This window comes from Hemiscyllium ocellatum, chromosome 5, assembly GCF_020745735.1.
Source record: "Hemiscyllium ocellatum isolate sHemOce1 chromosome 5, sHemOce1.pat.X.cur, whole genome shotgun sequence".
In the NCBI taxonomy this organism is placed as follows: Eukaryota; Metazoa; Chordata; class Chondrichthyes; order Orectolobiformes; family Hemiscylliidae; genus Hemiscyllium; species Hemiscyllium ocellatum.
In genome coordinates, this window is record NC_083405.1 from 88,935,459 (window position 1) to 88,953,593 (window position 18,135).

General features: G+C 44.4%; 1 protein-coding gene across 1 annotated transcript in view; it reads left to right on the forward strand.

Annotated features, from left to right (window-relative positions):
- The first annotated feature begins 520 nt into the window (after positions 1 to 520).
- The window catches only part of pter (phosphotriesterase related), a 38,450-nt gene continuing 20,835 nt past the window's right edge, over positions 521 to 18,135 (forward strand). Inside the window, exons 1-3 of the mRNA XM_060824969.1 lie at positions 521 to 660; positions 1,031 to 1,485; positions 14,362 to 14,627. Coding sequence (XP_060680952.1) covers positions 1,054 to 1,485; positions 14,362 to 14,627 — 698 coding nt within the window. The 5' untranslated portion in view covers positions 521 to 660; positions 1,031 to 1,053. The remainder of the gene's footprint in view (positions 661 to 1,030; positions 1,486 to 14,361; positions 14,628 to 18,135) is intronic.

Consider the following 18,135-nt stretch of genomic DNA (forward strand, 5'->3'; position numbering starts at 1 on the left):
AAAAAGTCTATTTGACTGACATCCCATTTATTGCTTTCAACATTTCAACACTCCCTTTACCACAGGGGCAGGAATGCCTACTCTCTGCTAGACGTAATGCACTAGATCACCAAGGTTCCTTCAACAGCCCCTTCCAAACGACAACCTCTGCCACCTCGGACCAGGTCAGCTATTGTAACTGGGTGGATATTGTCCTATGTTCCTTCTGCTCTCTCTGTGATACTTTGACAATGAGCTCTGGAGGAGAACATGCGAATGTACGAGCAACGTACAGCATTCGTGGTAAATGAAGTGTTGATTTATAAAGACATATACAAACATTCGCTCACGGTGCGATCGAATACAGTAACATTTCAGTATTCAGTCACTGAATTTGGTGATGTGGTTTACTTTAACATTTGTTTTCAAACTCACACAAGAATGTGCGCTAACACTGCCTAACTTGAAAGCTTTGCTGGATAGTTCCTGTACAACATCAACATATGGCAAAGTGAAAGGGGCAAAGTGCAGATAGACCTCGCGAGAATGTGCGCCGCACGGATCACGGAAGAGAAAACTGGAATGGGCTGCTGACTGCCAGCTGGATTGAAACTTGACCAGGCAACTTGGTATCTGACAGCTGGACTGCACCTCGATTCGTGATTCGACTGTCCCGACTCGGTACGAATTTCAGGCAATGGGATATTTACTGCTTTTGGATCTTTCATAACGCTGACGTGACTCAGTCCAATTAAAAGTGTAACACTGCAGCATTCTGCTGGCAAATGAGTGTCAGAGAGAGTTATCATCAGGTGCCGGAACTATTCTGAGTTGGCAAATTGTGGGATTTTATCACGTGGGCTTTTAATCTGGAGCTTGTAAAGGTTTCCAAATCTGCTGAGTTAGCAATATTTTACAGCCTGTCTGGTATGACTTTAAGCGACTCTGGAAAAAGCTGCCTCCTTGTTATGTGCAGAGTTCAGGGCAACCTTTCTCATTAGTGGGGACGAGCTGGCAGACAGGCTGCAGCTAATCGTTTGCTTGTTCTTAGTTTGCAGGTAGCACCTCAGGAAGATGTCAGAGCTGAGTGGGAAAGTTCAGACCGTGCTGGGAGTGGTGGATCCCAGACGGCTGGGTCGAACCCTCACCCATGAGCATCTGACCATGTCCTTCGCTTTCTGTTACACGCCGCCACCCCCGGGTCAAGAAGCCTGCTCTGAAATGCCGATAACCATGAATAACCTGTACTGGCTCAAACAGAACCCCTACAGTCACAGGGCCAATCTGCTGTTGAACGAGGAAGTGGAGGCGGTTAAAGGGGAACTCCTGCACTTTAAGGAAGTGGGCGGTGGGACAATCGTGGAAAATACCACCACTGGGATATGCAGGGATGTGAAGGCACTCCGGCGCCTTTCTGAAGAAACTGGAGTTCAGATCATTGCTGGGGCAGGATTCTATGTGGCCGAGACTCATTCGTCTGAAACGCGGAGTACATCTGTGGAGAAGGTAACTGCACAGAACAGGGGTAAATCAGTCCCGTAGGATACAATTCATTCCCCACTTTTATCACCAATTGCAACTGATCTGGGAAATCAAGTTGAGAACATTTGGAAAGGTTTCGTTCAACAGGGACAGTAAGGAAAGTGACATTTGGATATTTTACCAGCAGGATAGCAAACAGCTGATCTTACAGTACTCTTTTCCCCAATGGAGCTACTATTGAAACACGCTGTCAGTTAGGGTTCTAGTTTTTAGTCAGAACGGGATTTTACTTTAACGGAGACGGAAAAGTAGTCGTGGGAGACTCCAATCTCTTTATGCACTCAGGAAGATGTCAGAGCTGAGTGGCAAAGTTCAGACTGTGCTGGGACCGATCGATCCCAGACGGCTGGGTCGAACTCTCGTAGGTAAAAACAAGGACTGCAGATGCTGGAAACCAGATTAGAGTGGTGCTGGAAAAGCACAGCAGGTCAGGCAGCATCCGAGGAGCAGGAAAATCGACGTTTCGGGCAAAAGCCCTTCATCAGCTCTCACCCACGAGCATTTTATGCCCCCAGGCCCCAACACTGTGCGTGATTCCACTTCAGTCACCTCAGAAAACCAAAGCCAAGCTCTGCTGATCTTGCAAGTCAGTACAAACCAGTTGTGAAAACAATTCCATCTGCCCCAGCAAAACCTGACTGAAAAGGATAACTTATTATCAGCAATCAGTTAAATATAATCAGACAGGAATGTTCAGCCGAATTTCTTTATAATTAACAAAGGGCAAACACTGTCTAAAACACTACCTGACTGATCTCAGGATTAAAAATCACACAACACCAGGTTATAGTCCAACAGTTTTAATTGGAAGCACACTAGCTTTCGGAGCGACGCTCCTGATACAGCAACGTACAGGACAATCACCTGATGAAGGAGCGTCGCTCCGAAAGCTAGTGTGCTTCCAATTAAATCTATTGGACTATAACCTGGTGTTGTGTGATTTTTAACTGTGTACACCCCAGTCCTACACTGGCATCTTCAAATCACGATCTCAGGATTCATAGAGTCATTGAGCCATAGAGGTGTACAGCATGGAAAGAGACCATTCGGTCCAACTTTTCCATGCTGACCAGATATCCCAACCCAATCTAATTGCATCTGCGAGCACCAGGCCCATATCCCTCCAAACCCTTCCTATTCATCGACCCATCCAGATGCCTTTTAAATGTTGCAGTTGTAACAGTCTCCACCACTTCTTCTGACTGCTCATGTATTACATGTACTACCCTCTGCATGAAACAGTTGCCCCTTATGGCTATTTTATACCTTTTTCCCCTCTCACCCTAAACCTATGCCCTCTAGTTCTGGACTGCCCACCCCAGGGAAAAGACTTTGCTTATTTACCCTATCCATGCCCCTCATGATTTTACAAACCACAATTAGGTCACCCTTCAGCCTTCAATGCTCCAGGGAAAACAGCCCCAGCCTGTTCAGCCTCTCCCTATAGCTCAAATTCTCCAACCCTGGCAACATCCTTGTAAATCTTTTCTGAACCCTTTCAAGTTTCATAACATCTTTCCGATAAGAAGGAGACCAGAATTGCACGAGACATTCCAACAGTGGCCTAACCAATGTCCTGTACAGCTGCAACATGACCTCCCAACTCCTGTACTCAATACTCTGACCAATAAAGGAAAGCATACCAAATGCCTTCTTCACTATCCTATCTACCTGCGACTCCACTTTCAAGGAGCTATGAACCTGCACTCCAAGGTCTCTTTGTTCAGCAACACTCCCTAGGACCTTACCATTAAGTGTATAAGTCTGACTAAGATTTGCTTTCCCAAAATGCAGCACCTCACATTTATCTAAAGTAAACTCCAAGTGCCACTTTTCAGGCCATTGGCTCATCTGATCAAGATCCTGTTGTTGTCTGAGGTAACCCTCTTCGCTATTCACTACACCTCCAATTTTGGTGTCATCTGCAAACTTACTAACTATACCTCTTATGCCCATATCCAAATCATTTATATAAATGATGAAAAGTAGAGGACCCAGCACCGATCCTTGTGGCATTCCACTGGTCACAGGCCTCCAATCTGAAAAACAACCCTCCACCACCACCCTCTGTCATCTACCATTGAGCTAGGTTCGGTATCCAATTGTCACTCCCGGCACCTTCCCCTGCAACTGCAGGAAATGTAAAACTTGCGCCCACACCTCCTCCCTCACTTCCCTCCAAGACCCCAAGGGATCCTTCCATATCCGCCACAAGTTCACCTGTACCTCCACACACATCATCTATTGCATCCGCTGCACCCGATGTGGCCTCCTCTACATTGGGGAGACAGGCCGCCTACTTGCGGAACGCTTCAGAGAACACCTCAGGGACGCCCGGACCAACCAACCCAACCACCCCTGGCTCAACACTTTAACTCTCCCTCCCACTCCACCGAGGACATGCAGGTCCTTGGACTCCTCCACCGGCAAAACATAACTACACGACGGTTGGAGGAAGAGCGCTTCATCTTCCGCCTGGGAACCCTCCAACCTCAAGGGATGAACTCAGATTTCTCCAGTTTCCTCATTTCCCCTCCCCCCACCTTGTCTCAGTCGGTTCCCTCAACTCAGCACCGCCCTCCTAACCTGCAATCTTCTTCCTGACCTCTCCGCCCCCACCCCACTCCAGCCTATCACCCTCACCTTGACCTCCTTCTACCTATCACATCTCCATCGCCCCTCCCCCAAGTTCCTCCTTCCTACCTTTTATCTTAGCCTGCTGGACACACTTTCCTCATTCCTGATGAAGGGCTTATGCCCGAAACGTCGAATTTCGTATTCCTTGGATGCTGCCTGACCTGCTGTGCTTTAACCAGCAACACATTTTCAACTCGGTATCCAATTGGCTAGTTCTTCCTGTATTCCATGAGATCTGTCTGGATCAGTGGTGTCGGAAGAGCACAGCAATTCAGGCAGCATCCAACGAGCAGCGAAATTGACGTTTCGGGCAAAAGCCCTTCATCAGGAATAAAGGCAGTGAGCTGGAAGCATGGAGAGATAAGCTAGAGGAGGGTGGGGGTGGGGAGAGAGTCGCATAGAGTACAAGGGGTGAGTGGGGGAGGAGATGAAGGTGATAGGTCAGGGAGGAAAGGGTGGAGTGGATAGGTGGAAAAGGAGACAGGCAGGTAGGGCTGGTCCGGACAAGGCATGGGGACAGTGCTGAGCTGGAAGTTTGAAACTAGGATGAGGTGGGGGACGGGGAAATGAGGAAACTGTTGAAGTCCACATTGATGCCCTGGGGTTGAAGTGTTCTGAGGCAGAAGATGAGGTGTTCTTCCTCCAGGCGTCTGGTGGTGAGGGAGCGGCGGTGAAGGAGGCCCAGGACCTCCATGTCCTCGGCAGAGTGGGAGGGGGAGTTGAAATGTTGGGCCACGGGGCGGTGTGGTTGATTGGTGCGGGTGTCTCGGAGATGTTCCCCAAAGCGCTCTGCTAGGAAGCGTCCAATCTCCCCAATGTAGAGGAGACCGCATCGGGAGCAGCGGATACAATAAATGATCTTAGTGGATGTGCAGGTAAAACCTTGATGGATGTGGAAGGCTCCTTTAGAGTCTTGGATAGAGGTGAGGGATGAGGTGTGGGCACAGGTTTTACAGTTCCTGCGGTGGCAGGGGAAAGTGCCAGGATGGGAGGGTGGGTCGTAGGGGGGCATGGACCTGACCAGGTAGGGAACGGTCTTTGCGGATGGCGGAAAGAGGTGGGGAGGAAAATATATCCCTGGTGGTGGGGTCTTTTTGGAGGTGGCGGAAATGTCGGTGGATGATTTGGTTAATGCGAAGGTTTGTAGGGTGGAAGGTGAGCACCAGGGGCGTTCTGTCCTTGTTACGGTTAGAGGGGTGGGGTCTGAGGGCGGAGATGCAGGATGTGGACGAGATGCATTGGAGGGCATCTTTAACCACGTGGGAAGGGAAATTGCAGTCTCTAAAGAAGGAGGCCATCTGGTGTGTTCTATGGTGGAACTGGTCCTCCTGGGAGCAGATATGGCAGAGGCGGAGGAATTGGGAATATGGGATGGCATCTTTGCAAGAGATAGCGTGGGAAGAGGTGTAATCCAGGTAGCTGTGGGAGTCGGTGGGTTTGTAAAAAAAATGTCAGTGTCAAGTCGGTCGTCATTAATGGAGATGGAGAGGTCCAGGAAGGGGAGGGCAGTGTCAGACGTAAATTTAAGGTCAGGGTGGAATGTGTTGGTGAAGTTGATGAATTGCTCAACCTCCTCGCGGGAGCACGAGGTGGCGCCAATACAGTTATCAATGTAGCGGAGGAAGAGGTGGGGAGTGGTGCCGGTGTAATTACGGAAGATCAACTGTTCTACGTAGCTAACAAAGAGACAGGCATAGCTGGGGCCCATACGTGTGCCCATGGCTACCCCTTTGGTCTGGAGGAAGTGGGAGGATTCAAAGGAGAAATTGTTAAGGGTGAGGACCAGTTCGGCCAAACGAATGGGAGTGTCGGTGGAAGGGTACTGTTGGGGACGTCTGGAGAGGAAAAAACGGAGGGCTTGGAGGCCCTGGTCATGGCAGATGGAGGTGTAGAGGGATTGGATATCCATGGTGAAGATGAGGCGTTGGGGGCCGGGGAAACGGAAGTCTTGGAGGACGTGTAGGGCGTGGGTGGTGTCTCGAACGTATGTGGGGAGTTCCTGGACTGGGGGGATAGGACAGTGTCGAGGTAGGCAGAGATAGGTTCGGTGGGGCAGGAGCATGCTGAGACAATGGGTCGGCCGGGGTGGTCAGGCTTGTGGATCTTGGGAAGGAGGTAGAACCGGGCAGTGCGGGCTTCCCGGACTGTCACCATGACTTGTCCGGACTTGTCCGACCTGCCTAGCTCCTTTTCCACCTGTCCACTCCTCCCTTTCCTCCCTGACCTATCACCTTCATCTCCTCCCCCACTCATCCATTGTACTATATGCTATTCTCTCCCCACCCCCAACCTCTCCAAGCTTATCTCTCCACGCTTCAGGCCCACTGCCTTTATTCCTGATGAAGGGCTTTTGCCCGAAACGTCGATTTTGCTGCTCGTTGGATGCTGTTTGAACTGCTGTGCTCTTCCAGCACCACTAATCCAGAATCTGGTTTCCAGCATCTGCAGTCATTGTTTTTACCTCCATGAGATCTAACCTTGCTAACCAACCTCCCATGGGGAACCTTGTCGAACGCCTCACTGAAGTCCGTACAGATCACATCTACTGCTTTGCCCTCATTATCCTCTTTGTTACTTCTTCAAGAAACTCAATCTAGTTTGTGAGTCGTGATTTCCCATGTTGACGATCCTTAATCAGTCTTTGCCTTTCCAATACATGTAAATTATGTCCCTCAGAATTCCCTCCAACACCTTGCCCACCACCGATGTCAGGCTCACTGGTACATAGTTCCCTGGCTTGTCCTTACCACCTTTCATAAACAGTGGCACCACGTTAGCCAACCTCCAGTCTTCGGGCACCTCAAAGTATCTCTTCAGAATACTTGGCCTTCAATACAATACCACATAACAGATTTTTTTTAAAAAAAACAAAGTGATAGTGGTACCTTGGGCATGCTATTGATGAAGGAATTGAAAATGGAGGATAATGGTAAATGAATGTGTCCTGATTGGAGAGAAGGATGCATTCTTTTCCAGGGATCATTGTTAAGACTTTTGCTTTTCCAGTTATGCTAAGGTGCAGCGATGCACTTTGCAAATTGGAGACGTGATATAATCTATTTGGTGCACTTTTAAGAAAGGTGCAAAAGCATAGACAGCTACCCTGTGGAAGTGTTTCTTCACAAATCTTTGTAGATGACAGAGCAAGTTGATAAGTTCATCAAGAGAGTAAATTGGTGCTTCTTTTTCTTAAAATAGGGAGATTGAAAACTAAAAATGAGAAGCTGTACTAAACTAATGATTGTTTAGGCCTCAGCTTGAGTATTATATATAATTCTGATCCCCACACTTCAGAAGGGATGTCAAAGGCTTGAAGAGAGTACCAGGAGTTTCACTGAGATCATGTTAGACATAGCAGATGTTCATTAGTTTGGTCTTTGCACTGTTACCCAGGATACAGTGATGTTCCCAATGTGTACTAAGTATTCATGGTGTAAAAGTAATATTGGTAATTGATGGCCTTTTATGTCTGTGGAGGATGGCTCTTCCGAGTGTCACAGAAGGTTATCACATTTGAATGATATAAAAGTTCAACTGACTGAGCTCTGCTCTTGATCCATCTTTAATACAAAAGAAATCAGTGAAACATAACAAAGTGTACCATATGACACTATCACATTACTGCTTCCTTGAATGCTTCCTGACGTAATCGACTTGTAAGTCTTACAAACCTAGAAACAAACTGAATAGATACAAATGCTTTTTAAAAATTACATGTGTTTCTACATCTAAAAATTGTCAATTATAAGTCTGTCCACTTGTTTCCAATGCAATTACTTAGATGTCGGAATGAAAATTGATTGCCACAATTTTGAATGAATCATTCAGTTGTTAAAATTTGTTAAAATACTTTTGCAGGGCTAATAAGTTTGAAGGGCATTATTTAAGTCTTGAAGTGTTGTGAAACTGATAGGAAGGTCTTTTTGAGTGGGGATGTACAATTGGCAGGAGCAGATTGCCTCCAATTACCCTGCTAACCCGATACTCCTTCGATTGGGACTGATTTTTATCTCCTGAACTGGCAGGAGTGAGTCAGATAGCATGTATAGTGTGTTTGCTTTGTGCAGTAGTCTAATAGATTTTGGAATTGAGGCTTCATTGTTTGTACTAAACACAGTTAAGGTAATTCCCAAAATATTTATGTGCGTTTCTGAAGGATGTGCATGATGATATCCCATTCCTTCAAATCATTTGTAAAGAACAAAATAGTTTTTCATAAAATAGGTGGTGAGACAAATATTAAAACTGATCTAAATAAGTAATTTAATTAGCTAAATCTAGCACACAGTTCACAATCATTGCAGTTGTATATTTTCAGAATGAAAAATATTTGTGTGAAATTAAACTCACATACAGAAGTGCAATGATTAGGAGCAGGAGAACACAGGTATTCAAGGTTTTTTTAAATTTAGCATTACTCCTCTAGTGCACTCAGGAAGTTCATCAAGTCAGTTCCTTACATTATTTATGTAGAGTTCAATTGATAGCATTGAAGATTAGCGACGTTAAATTTCTTTAGTTGATATGGAGCAATGCCATCAAGTGACTGAAGGAGCGTCATAACTGTCTTCATGACCCTGCAGCTTTTGAAATCATTAGTGTAGTGCCAGTGTGTGTATGGTTTTACAGACTGTGTTTTATTACCCCATCCTTCTCCTCCATCAGTTTACTATTGCTTTAGGAAAGCATTCCAGTAATGTGCATTTTGCTTTATAGATGATAGTGCCTGAATGTTGTGCTGGTAAGAATTCAATCACCACCATGAAATAGTCTTGTTCATCACACTGAAGTAAACAGAAACATGGGCATTTAATTACATTTGTAGAATAAGCCTTGAGACAAATCTTGGCACATAGCAGAGCCTGAAGATGAATTTGAATGACGTATTGATGCTATAAAAATACAAATGGTTGAATTTTACCAGAAACTGGCAATGCATCAATTTCAGGGAGTTTCACAAAGGGCTTGTTTGTGTGTGTGGTTCTTGTGAATTTCTTATGTTATGCTCTGCAGTGCACCTCATTATCTATGCACCACACCTCAATGGTGCCCACTCACCCTGTCTTGCACTCTCTAGAGGCAGAATTACTCGCCATTGATGGGGCTTCCTGGGATTCCCTGCACTGGCACCGGTGCCATTTTTAAAATGCAACTGTGCACCAGGCTGTCATTCAGGAGATGCCCTTCATGGTTCACGTGTCTGAAGCATTGCTTTAGAGATGGCTGAGAAGGGGAGGTTAGCTCCCTGCTTCACTGATGAGGGCCCTGGAGCTCTTGACAGGAAGGGTGCTGCAGATGGCAGTTGTCCTCTTTCCTCAGGGCAGATAGAGGAGACCATGGCACCAGACCCTCTCAGGTTGGTGTGGAGATGCGCTCAGCACTACTGCAAAAAGGTAAGTGACGTTTTGTGATCTGCAAGGGCAAGGGCCACCACCTTCTCTGTGCCACTTTCACCATTGCCTTCAGCATCTTTCCTCACTCACTCTGCCCACCTCGCAACACCCCCACAGCCCAATCCTTGCCCCGTACAGAGCCAACCGTGCATGACCTCTGCGTAGCCTGCTCATTCACTCGGAAGCCCTCCCCATTTTTCCTAAGCCTGCATCAGCACCAATTGTTTTGTCAGACATCTCACCTAATCTCTCATTTCACGTAATCCCTGTCTTTATTGCTTCTCGGGGAAAAAAGCCTACAATAGGGTGGAGAGAGCTAAAAAGGGTGGTGCAGCACCTGACATCTCTCTCCTCAGTCCGTGCCTTAATGATAAAGGATAGACACTACTCTTGTGATGATATGTAACCCTCCACATCCCAACAGCCAAGTAAGGATCATTGTCAAATGCTGAATGGCACTCCCATTACCTCTTCTGTAAATGTATTCTTAATAATCCTAAACTGCTACCCCATTTTGCATTTTGTCAGAGGTACTGGGCAAATTGACTTGAAGACTGGAAGACTTCACCTATACTTATTTCTATTGTGCTGCCTCTGGTATGTGAGCATCTGGCTGGCTCCATGCATAGATTGTTGGTGAATATGGGAGGTTCAACACATTCAATATCTGCTGCACAACCACAGACTTATACTCCATTGTTCGAGCCATTTGTGCTCAGCACCAAAGTCAGGACAGCAAAAGGTTCTTTTTTATTCATACATTGAATGGAGGCATCGATGGCTAGCCTAGGATTTATTGCCCGTCCCAGATCACATTGAGGGACATTGAAGTTAAGGGACAATAACCTAATTCCTTGTGACCCTTTATCACAACGAGATTAGGTGGTGCTGGCCCAGCCAAAGGTGGAACCACATGCAGGCTACCCACAAGTTTCCTTTCAGAACGCACCAGAGTCCCACCACCTCGATTCTCCCTGCCACACTCAATCCTGATGGATTTTAAGGTGAGCTGGTGTACCTGTAACTGTGCATGACACACCACACATTTGTAAATATGTGTTCACTTTTCATCATCAGTTGTATGAGTAATGTCATTTTAGCTGCAGCTAATGCTGCAGCTTTCATGAATCCCACTGTCCATCCCAGTGCCTTGGTGCATCCTCCAGTCACTTGGGGCAGAAGTTCTGAGAATCAAGTAATGCCCTCTGTCTGAACAGTCATCCCAGACATGGTCTGCATGTAAACCTGCTGTGAAGAGACCACCCTATATCGTTTGTTATCCCCAATGGAAGAAGGTGTCGCAATCCAGATACATTAAACAAATAAAATGGCATTCTGACCTCCATTTTTGAACACAGTATAGTGCTACTGCCTCTCTCCCATTTGCATGGCATTCCCATAGAAGATACACCAATGTGTGTTTCCTGTATTGTTATGAGGGCAACTACAGCTGGAAGCTTCACACTAGGGGTCAACTCCACATCTGCCAGAGGTTGATGCTTGCCTTGTGCATGCATTCCTCATCCGTTCATTTAGCGGCCCTTAGTGCAGGAATGACCACAACCTTTGTGCTTGGATCTATTTGGGACAGTCCTAATAAACCTGTGTGGACAATATCAGAAACAAAATAGCTCCTCAGTAATGAGATCATTCAGCAGACACAGCAAACATGAGAATATTTGAACAGTTCCCTTCAAACATCGGGACATGGAGGTCCCCAACAAGGAGGCGGGTGGGATGCTTCTACCTTGATGTTGCATACCTCTGCCCTGATTCAGATGTGTATTGTTATGTTTGGCGCACATAGCAGATTATACATGTGGCAATAATAATAAGGACCAGTCCCCTGTTCCCTTCTTCCTATTATACCCAAGAAAAGCAGTACAGCATATACAACAATGGTGTGGACATTTCATGGACCAAGATGTGAAGCAAGTAGTCCTGCACCTTGTGTAGGCTAAATAGAGCCGTAGAGATTAACAGCACAGAAACAGACCCTTCTGTCCAACTTGTCCATGCCAATCAGGTATCCTAAGTGAACCTAGTCCATTTGCCAGCACTTGGCCTATCTCTCTCTAAATCCTTCCTAGTCATATACCCATTCCAGATGCCTTTTAAAAGTTATAATTGTACCAGCCTCCACCACTTTCTCTGGCAACTCATTCCATTCATGAACTACCCTTTGCATGAAAATGTTGCCTGTTAGGTCCCTTTTAAATTTTTCCCCTCTCACTCTAAACCTATGCCTGTAGTTCTGGACTCGCCCGCCCTAGGGAAAAGACCTTGTCCATTTACTCTATTCCTGCCCCTCATAATTTTATAAACCACTATATATAAGACTCTGGAGGGTGATTGCCACTTTGTCAGATGAGGAGAATCTTTCTAGAATGAAACACTTTGCTTGTGTCCCACAGCATTTGATTCATGATGTTGAATGTTATGGTCAGCAGCACTTGGGCCAGGTTATTCAGTCGATATAGTAGGGTGAATGTGTGAAGTTCACACACAGCTTTGATGTGGTGACAGCCATTTTCATGTTAATTGCACTTGTGACTTGGATGAGGATGGAAGGTAACAGTGGTCATGCTTCACAGAATGAATCACAGATTCAGTCTCTCAGTCTGGGTGACACCTCCAAAACTTCATTTTTGTTCTTCCTTGCCCTCCCATCAACTGTTCTACAACATTAGGTATTATTGGCATGGAAATGTATGCAAATAGGCCTCTTACCAATCACTAGCAAGATTCATCTCATCATATAAAACTTGGTTACAAAATTGGACTTCCTTTTCTCAATGTCCAAAATCTTATTTATTCTGATCGTGTCAAATTTCCCAATGGACTCACCATTGTCTGTACTATTTAGGAACTGGGAACATTCTGTCCAAAGTTTTACCTGTCCACAGTAGCCAGCATGATGCACTTAGCACATCCCTATTCATCACTAATGTTGTCCCTCATTGTTGCCCATTTAGTTGCCTTAAATAGCAAAGTTGAGAGGAGTTTTACCATAATGAATCTTAGCCCAATCAAGGAGCAATGTTGCATGGTTGGGGTTTGAAGTTAGTAAAAGATATAGTTCAAAATTTCAGCAGCATTTGGGATGAGGTAAAGTAAGAGAAAAATCAATAATCTTGATGATAAACAGAATATTTTTCAATTTGTTTCAACTTGAAGCCAAGTAGCAACAATCGAGTACAATTGAGCTAATTTTCAGGTGGTATTCAGGAAGTTGAAAGGACCAGATCAAGATATGGCAACTTTGCTGGAAGCTAAATAGGTTTTTTTTCCCCAATGTTGATTGGTAAGAACTTCTGGTTTTTAACAGATAAGGGCATCCCAATAGCATTTCAAAAGCTTGAAGTATCCAAGTTGCAATTGTGAAAAGTTGTCATAACACATGAAACTCAACCTCACATTCATTGATTATGTCATTGAGGGTCAAAGAAGCTATTGCAGAAGATGTGTGGGTGTCATTGTAGCAATAAAGAAATAACATGAATTTTTGTGGCAACATCAACAAATTCAAAATTTACCAGCACACTTTGTAGCCTATAGATTCTGTTTGACCATGTATAATTGTTTTGGCGGCAACAACAGTGGATCATTTTGTGGGCAGAATGTTGTAAAAGCAGCAATCTACTTGGGTGCAATGCTAAGGGTGCTGAGCTGTAGATGAGTGATTGTGGAGGAGGAAATTCTGGAGGATCACGTTGAAAATAACAGAAATATCAAAGAGTATGAAGAATGACAACACATCCTAGTTGTGCAAACTGTTGTTGGTAACTTTAAACGTAGGTATTTTGGTGCTGCAAATGAGATTTAATAAGAGTTGATAAGGTGTTAGACACATAGTTAGGTGGCAACAACACAATCATACTTTTAGAGATTGAAGGAAGATTGAAGATGGGACAGCAGTTGATCAGTCAAGAGTTTCTCAAAAAAAGTGAATATTGTGGTAGCTTTCAAAGGAGGGGATGAGGAAATATTTTGTTTGAGGAGGGGAAGCAATTGCTGATATGTATGTGCATTGGACTGAGGAGGACCATCTGAAGATTCAAAAATCAGGAGATGCATCTTAGGGAAAAGGAATTTTGGCAAGAGCTGGGTGAAAATTGGAGCAAGGTTGTGGTCTGATGTGTTTTAAACTGGCATAGATGAATTAGGAGTAGTTGAGGAGGACACGCATTGTGTTGAAAACTGGTGTCATGGGAATAGTTTCCAGTGGAGAATGAAGTTCAAGATATGCCTTGCACTCTAGAGATACTGGAAAGTGAAGGGATTTTGATGTAAAGTGAGAGAGATGTTATTTTTCCACGGCAGATCTAATGGCCATTGGCTAGGCTTGTCACAGGCTACACTGAAGATATAGTCTTTTGAATATTGAGAGTGAAGATGAAAAGTGGCGGAGGTGCAACTATTTGGAACATTCTAATGCAGAGGCAGATGGTCAAAGTGGAGAAACTTCAGAGATGATGGTGAGGTCAGAGGATGGTGTTGAAAGGAATTGGCTGGACATGAAGGTGTGGATCGTCAGGGAAATGATAAAGTGGTTGGAGGTAGTTTTATCACATACTAGAATCTTCATATTGGTGGGGGAAGGGCGAATAACATGGTTGGAGGAACAGCAATAGATTAGGTTTATCAACAATATGAGAACGTAGTGAAGAGAGCAACTAGGGAAAATTTTAGCTTATGTTGAAATTTCTGGGCAATTTACAAGAGTTATCTTTGTCACGAGGACTACTTTTAAATGTTAATTCCTGCGGAATGCTGATTTAATTATATTGCCAGGTTTGGTTTGCTGCAGCTAACAGATATTCTGGTGAATGAAATTCTCCATGGAGCTGATGGAACTGACATCAAGTGTGGAGTGATTGGAGAAATTGGCTGCTCCTGGCCAATGATGGAGAGTGAGCGAAAAGTTCTTCAAGCTACAGCTGAGGCACAAACGCAGCTTGGCTGCCCTGTCATCATTCACCCGGGCAGAAATAGTGATTCACCTTTCCACATCATCCGAATTCTCCAAGAGGCTGGGGCTGATATCTCCAAAACAGTCATGTCCCATCTAGATCGGTAAGTGGAGAATGCGGTAGAAAAACTCAGCTTATGTCCAAACTTCTTAACTTTTTGGAAATTATCTTATCTAAGTAAGGCAATTAACCACTATAGGAATATCCACATATCAGTATATTTAGGAACGTGAGAGCAAAGCAGCAGAAGAATTATTATTTAGGGTGTATGTTTGCTCACTGAGCTGTAGGTTTGATATCCAGACGTTTCATTACCTGGCTAGGTAACAACATCAGTGGCGACCTCCAAGTGAAGCGAAGCTGTTGTCTCCTGCTTTCTATTTATATCTTTCTCCTGGATGGAGTTCCTGGGGTTTGTGGTGATATCATTCCATGTTCATTTTCTGAGGGGTTGATAGTTGGCATCTAGATCTATGTGTTTGTTTATGGTGTTGTGGTTTGAGTGCCAGGCCTCTAGGAATTCTCTGGCATGTCTTTGCTTAGCCTGTCCCAGGATAGATGTGTTGTCCCAGTCGAAATGGTGTTTTTTTTTCATCCGTGTGTTGGGCTATGAGGGAGAGAGGGTCATGTCTTTTTCTTATTATTTGTGAAGCAAACATGTTACAGTAGAAATATAGTAACTGCTTCAGTTTGTGTGCATCTTCTTTGGATAGCTAAGCAAATAACATACATAAATTGTTTTAGTCTTATATTATTCCTATACTGAACAGCCCCTCATGAGTGCAGTGGTTAGTATCCTTGCCTGTCACACTGGAGACCAGGGTTTAATTCCCTGATGGCGAGTTTGTGCTGTATCTGAACTGAGCAGTGCATCAATAAATGTTTTTTAAAGGGCGTGGTTAGTGGTTAGTACTGCTGTCTCATAGCACCAGCAACCTGAGTTCAATTCCACCCTCGGTCAACTGTCTATGTGGAGCTTGCACATTCCCACCATTTCTGCTGAGTACTTTAGTTTCCTCCCACAGTCCAAAGATGTGCAGGTTAGTTAGATTTTCCATATTAATTTGCCTGTAGTGTCCGGGGATGTGCAGGCTAGGTGGATTAACCATGGGAAATATAGTTACAGAGAGAGGATAGAGGATTTGGATCTGGGTGGGAGGGTTGGTGTGGACTTGTTGGGCTGAATGGTCTGCTCCCACACTGTGAGGATTCTATGATTCTATGGCTGTAAGTAAGATAACTGATCTGCAACAAATTATATCATTTATAAATGTAGGTTAATACTATGGTTATAAAATCATCCTTACTCTTAGGCCAAACTCACATGAGTGAAGGTTTACTCTGCTTCCGATGTCTTCTGGTGGTTTTAATGCATACTGTTTGTCAAAGTTAGACAAGTACATTTTTCTTGAACTTTGTAAACTAGGTCAGTTGTCTTTATTGTTTTGGAGATGCTGGTGTAGGACTGGGGTGGACAAAGTTAAAAATCAACAACACCAGGTTATAGTCCAACAGGTTTAATTGGAAGCACTAGCTTTTGGAGCGCTGCTCCTTCACCAGGTGATTGTGGAATAGACAATTGTAAGACACAGAATTTATAGCAAAAGTTTACAGTGTGATGTAACTGAAATTATAGATTGAAAAATATCTTGATTGTTTGTTAAGTCTCTCATCTGTTAGAATGACCACGTTAGTTTCACTTCTTTCAGATATAAATCGCAAAACGTTTTTTTTAAAGTTACATTCTCGGGTGAACTTTAACAATTGGTGTCAGCCCAGATAATGCGTTGAAGATGTTTGCCCTCTGCACCAACCTTCCAGCTCAGCACCATCCTCATGACCTGTCCCACCTGTCAATCTTCCTTCCCACCTATCCACCCTCCGCTCCAATCTATCACCTTTACCCCCACCTCCGTCCACCTTTTGCACTCTCAGCTACCTTCTCCCTAGCCCCACCCCCTTCCCATTTATCTCTCCACCCCAGAGGCTCCCAACCTCATTCCTGGTGAAGGACTTTTTGTCCGAAACGTCGATTTTCCTGCTCCTCAGATGCTGCCAGACTAGCTGTGTTTTTCCAGCACCACTCCAATCTTGACAATACAGCCTTGCCATCAAGGGCTGTCATTCTAACCCCCACCCCCAACCTCTGGAATTCAGCTCTTTTGTCCATGTTTGAACCAAGGTTGTAATGAGGTCAGGAACTGAGTGGTCCTGGTGGAACCCAAAACTGGGCATCACTGAGCAGGTTATTGCTGAACAGGTGCTGCTTGATAGCACTGTTAATGACACCTTCCATCAATTTATTGATGATTGAGAGATGACTGATGAGGTAATAATTGTCTGGGTTGGATTTGTCCTGCTTTTTGTGTACAGGACAAACTTGAGCAAATTTCTACAATATTGGGTAGATGTTCTGAAACAGCTTGACTAGGGGAGTGGCAAGTTCTGGAGCAACACTTTGATTTCCTCTTTTAAGTGCATTTCCTTGACCTTGTTGATTATTTTTAAGCTAATGATCTTTGGTAGTGTGGGAATCAGGAGGGCTAATTATCTAGGAGGGTATCCAGAGTGCAGGAGGCAAGATAAACCTGGAGTACATTGAGAATCAAGGGGGAGAAGATCTGAAAAGTGATGAGTGGGGGCCAGATTATGGGTAAAGTAAATTTGAAATTGGAGATAAGATGGAAAGTAATGCCAAGAGACATTTATCAAAAAGTTAATGAACCCCATGAACTTCTCATGTTCAGTATTGGAGATGAAGAGAAATAGTCGTGAGGAAGTGGCTAGTCACAAAGAAAATATCTTCTGGTTTTCTCTGGGTGTAAGAGAAATTGACGGCATGGTGTAAGACTACAGTTTCTTCAGAGGTGCATATTTGAAATTGAATGGAGACATATTTTTGTATCAACGGTTCCCATTAAGTGGTATGAAAGCAGCCAGATCTTTCACTGCGTCTTGATTCAATCATCCCTACCATTCTGCTGGTTCCTAAACAAGCAGCTTATATATCTCAATTAGATCTCCTCTCATCACATGAAACATTTGCGAGTAGAGGCCTAAACTCTGGAATTTATCTAGTAAACCACCAAAGCAATTACATCCTTCCTCAAGTAAGGGAACTAAAGTTGTATGGAGTACTCCAGCTACAGTTTCCACAGTGCTTTGTTCAATTGCAACAACACTTCCCTACTTTTATACTCCATTCCTTTTGCAAAAAATGCTAAAATTCTATTTACCCTCCTTATTACCTGCAGTATCTTTATCCTTGCTTTCCTCGACTCATGCACAAGGACACCAAGATTCCACTGCACTAAAGCATTTTGAAGTCTCTCTCCATTTAGATAATAAGATGTCTTTTGTCCATCAATCCAAAATGGATAACATTATAATTATCCATGTTAACCTCCCTCTGCCAGCTTTTGCCCCATCTAGGAGGAAGTGAGGTCTGCAGATGCTGGAGATCAGAGCTGAAAATGTTTTGCTGGAAAAGCACAGCAGGTCAGGCAGCATCTAAGAAGCAGGAGAATCAACGTTTTGGGCATGAGCACTTCTTCAGGAATGGGAAAAATGTGCCCAAGCAGGCTAAGATAAAATGTCGGGAGGAGGGACTT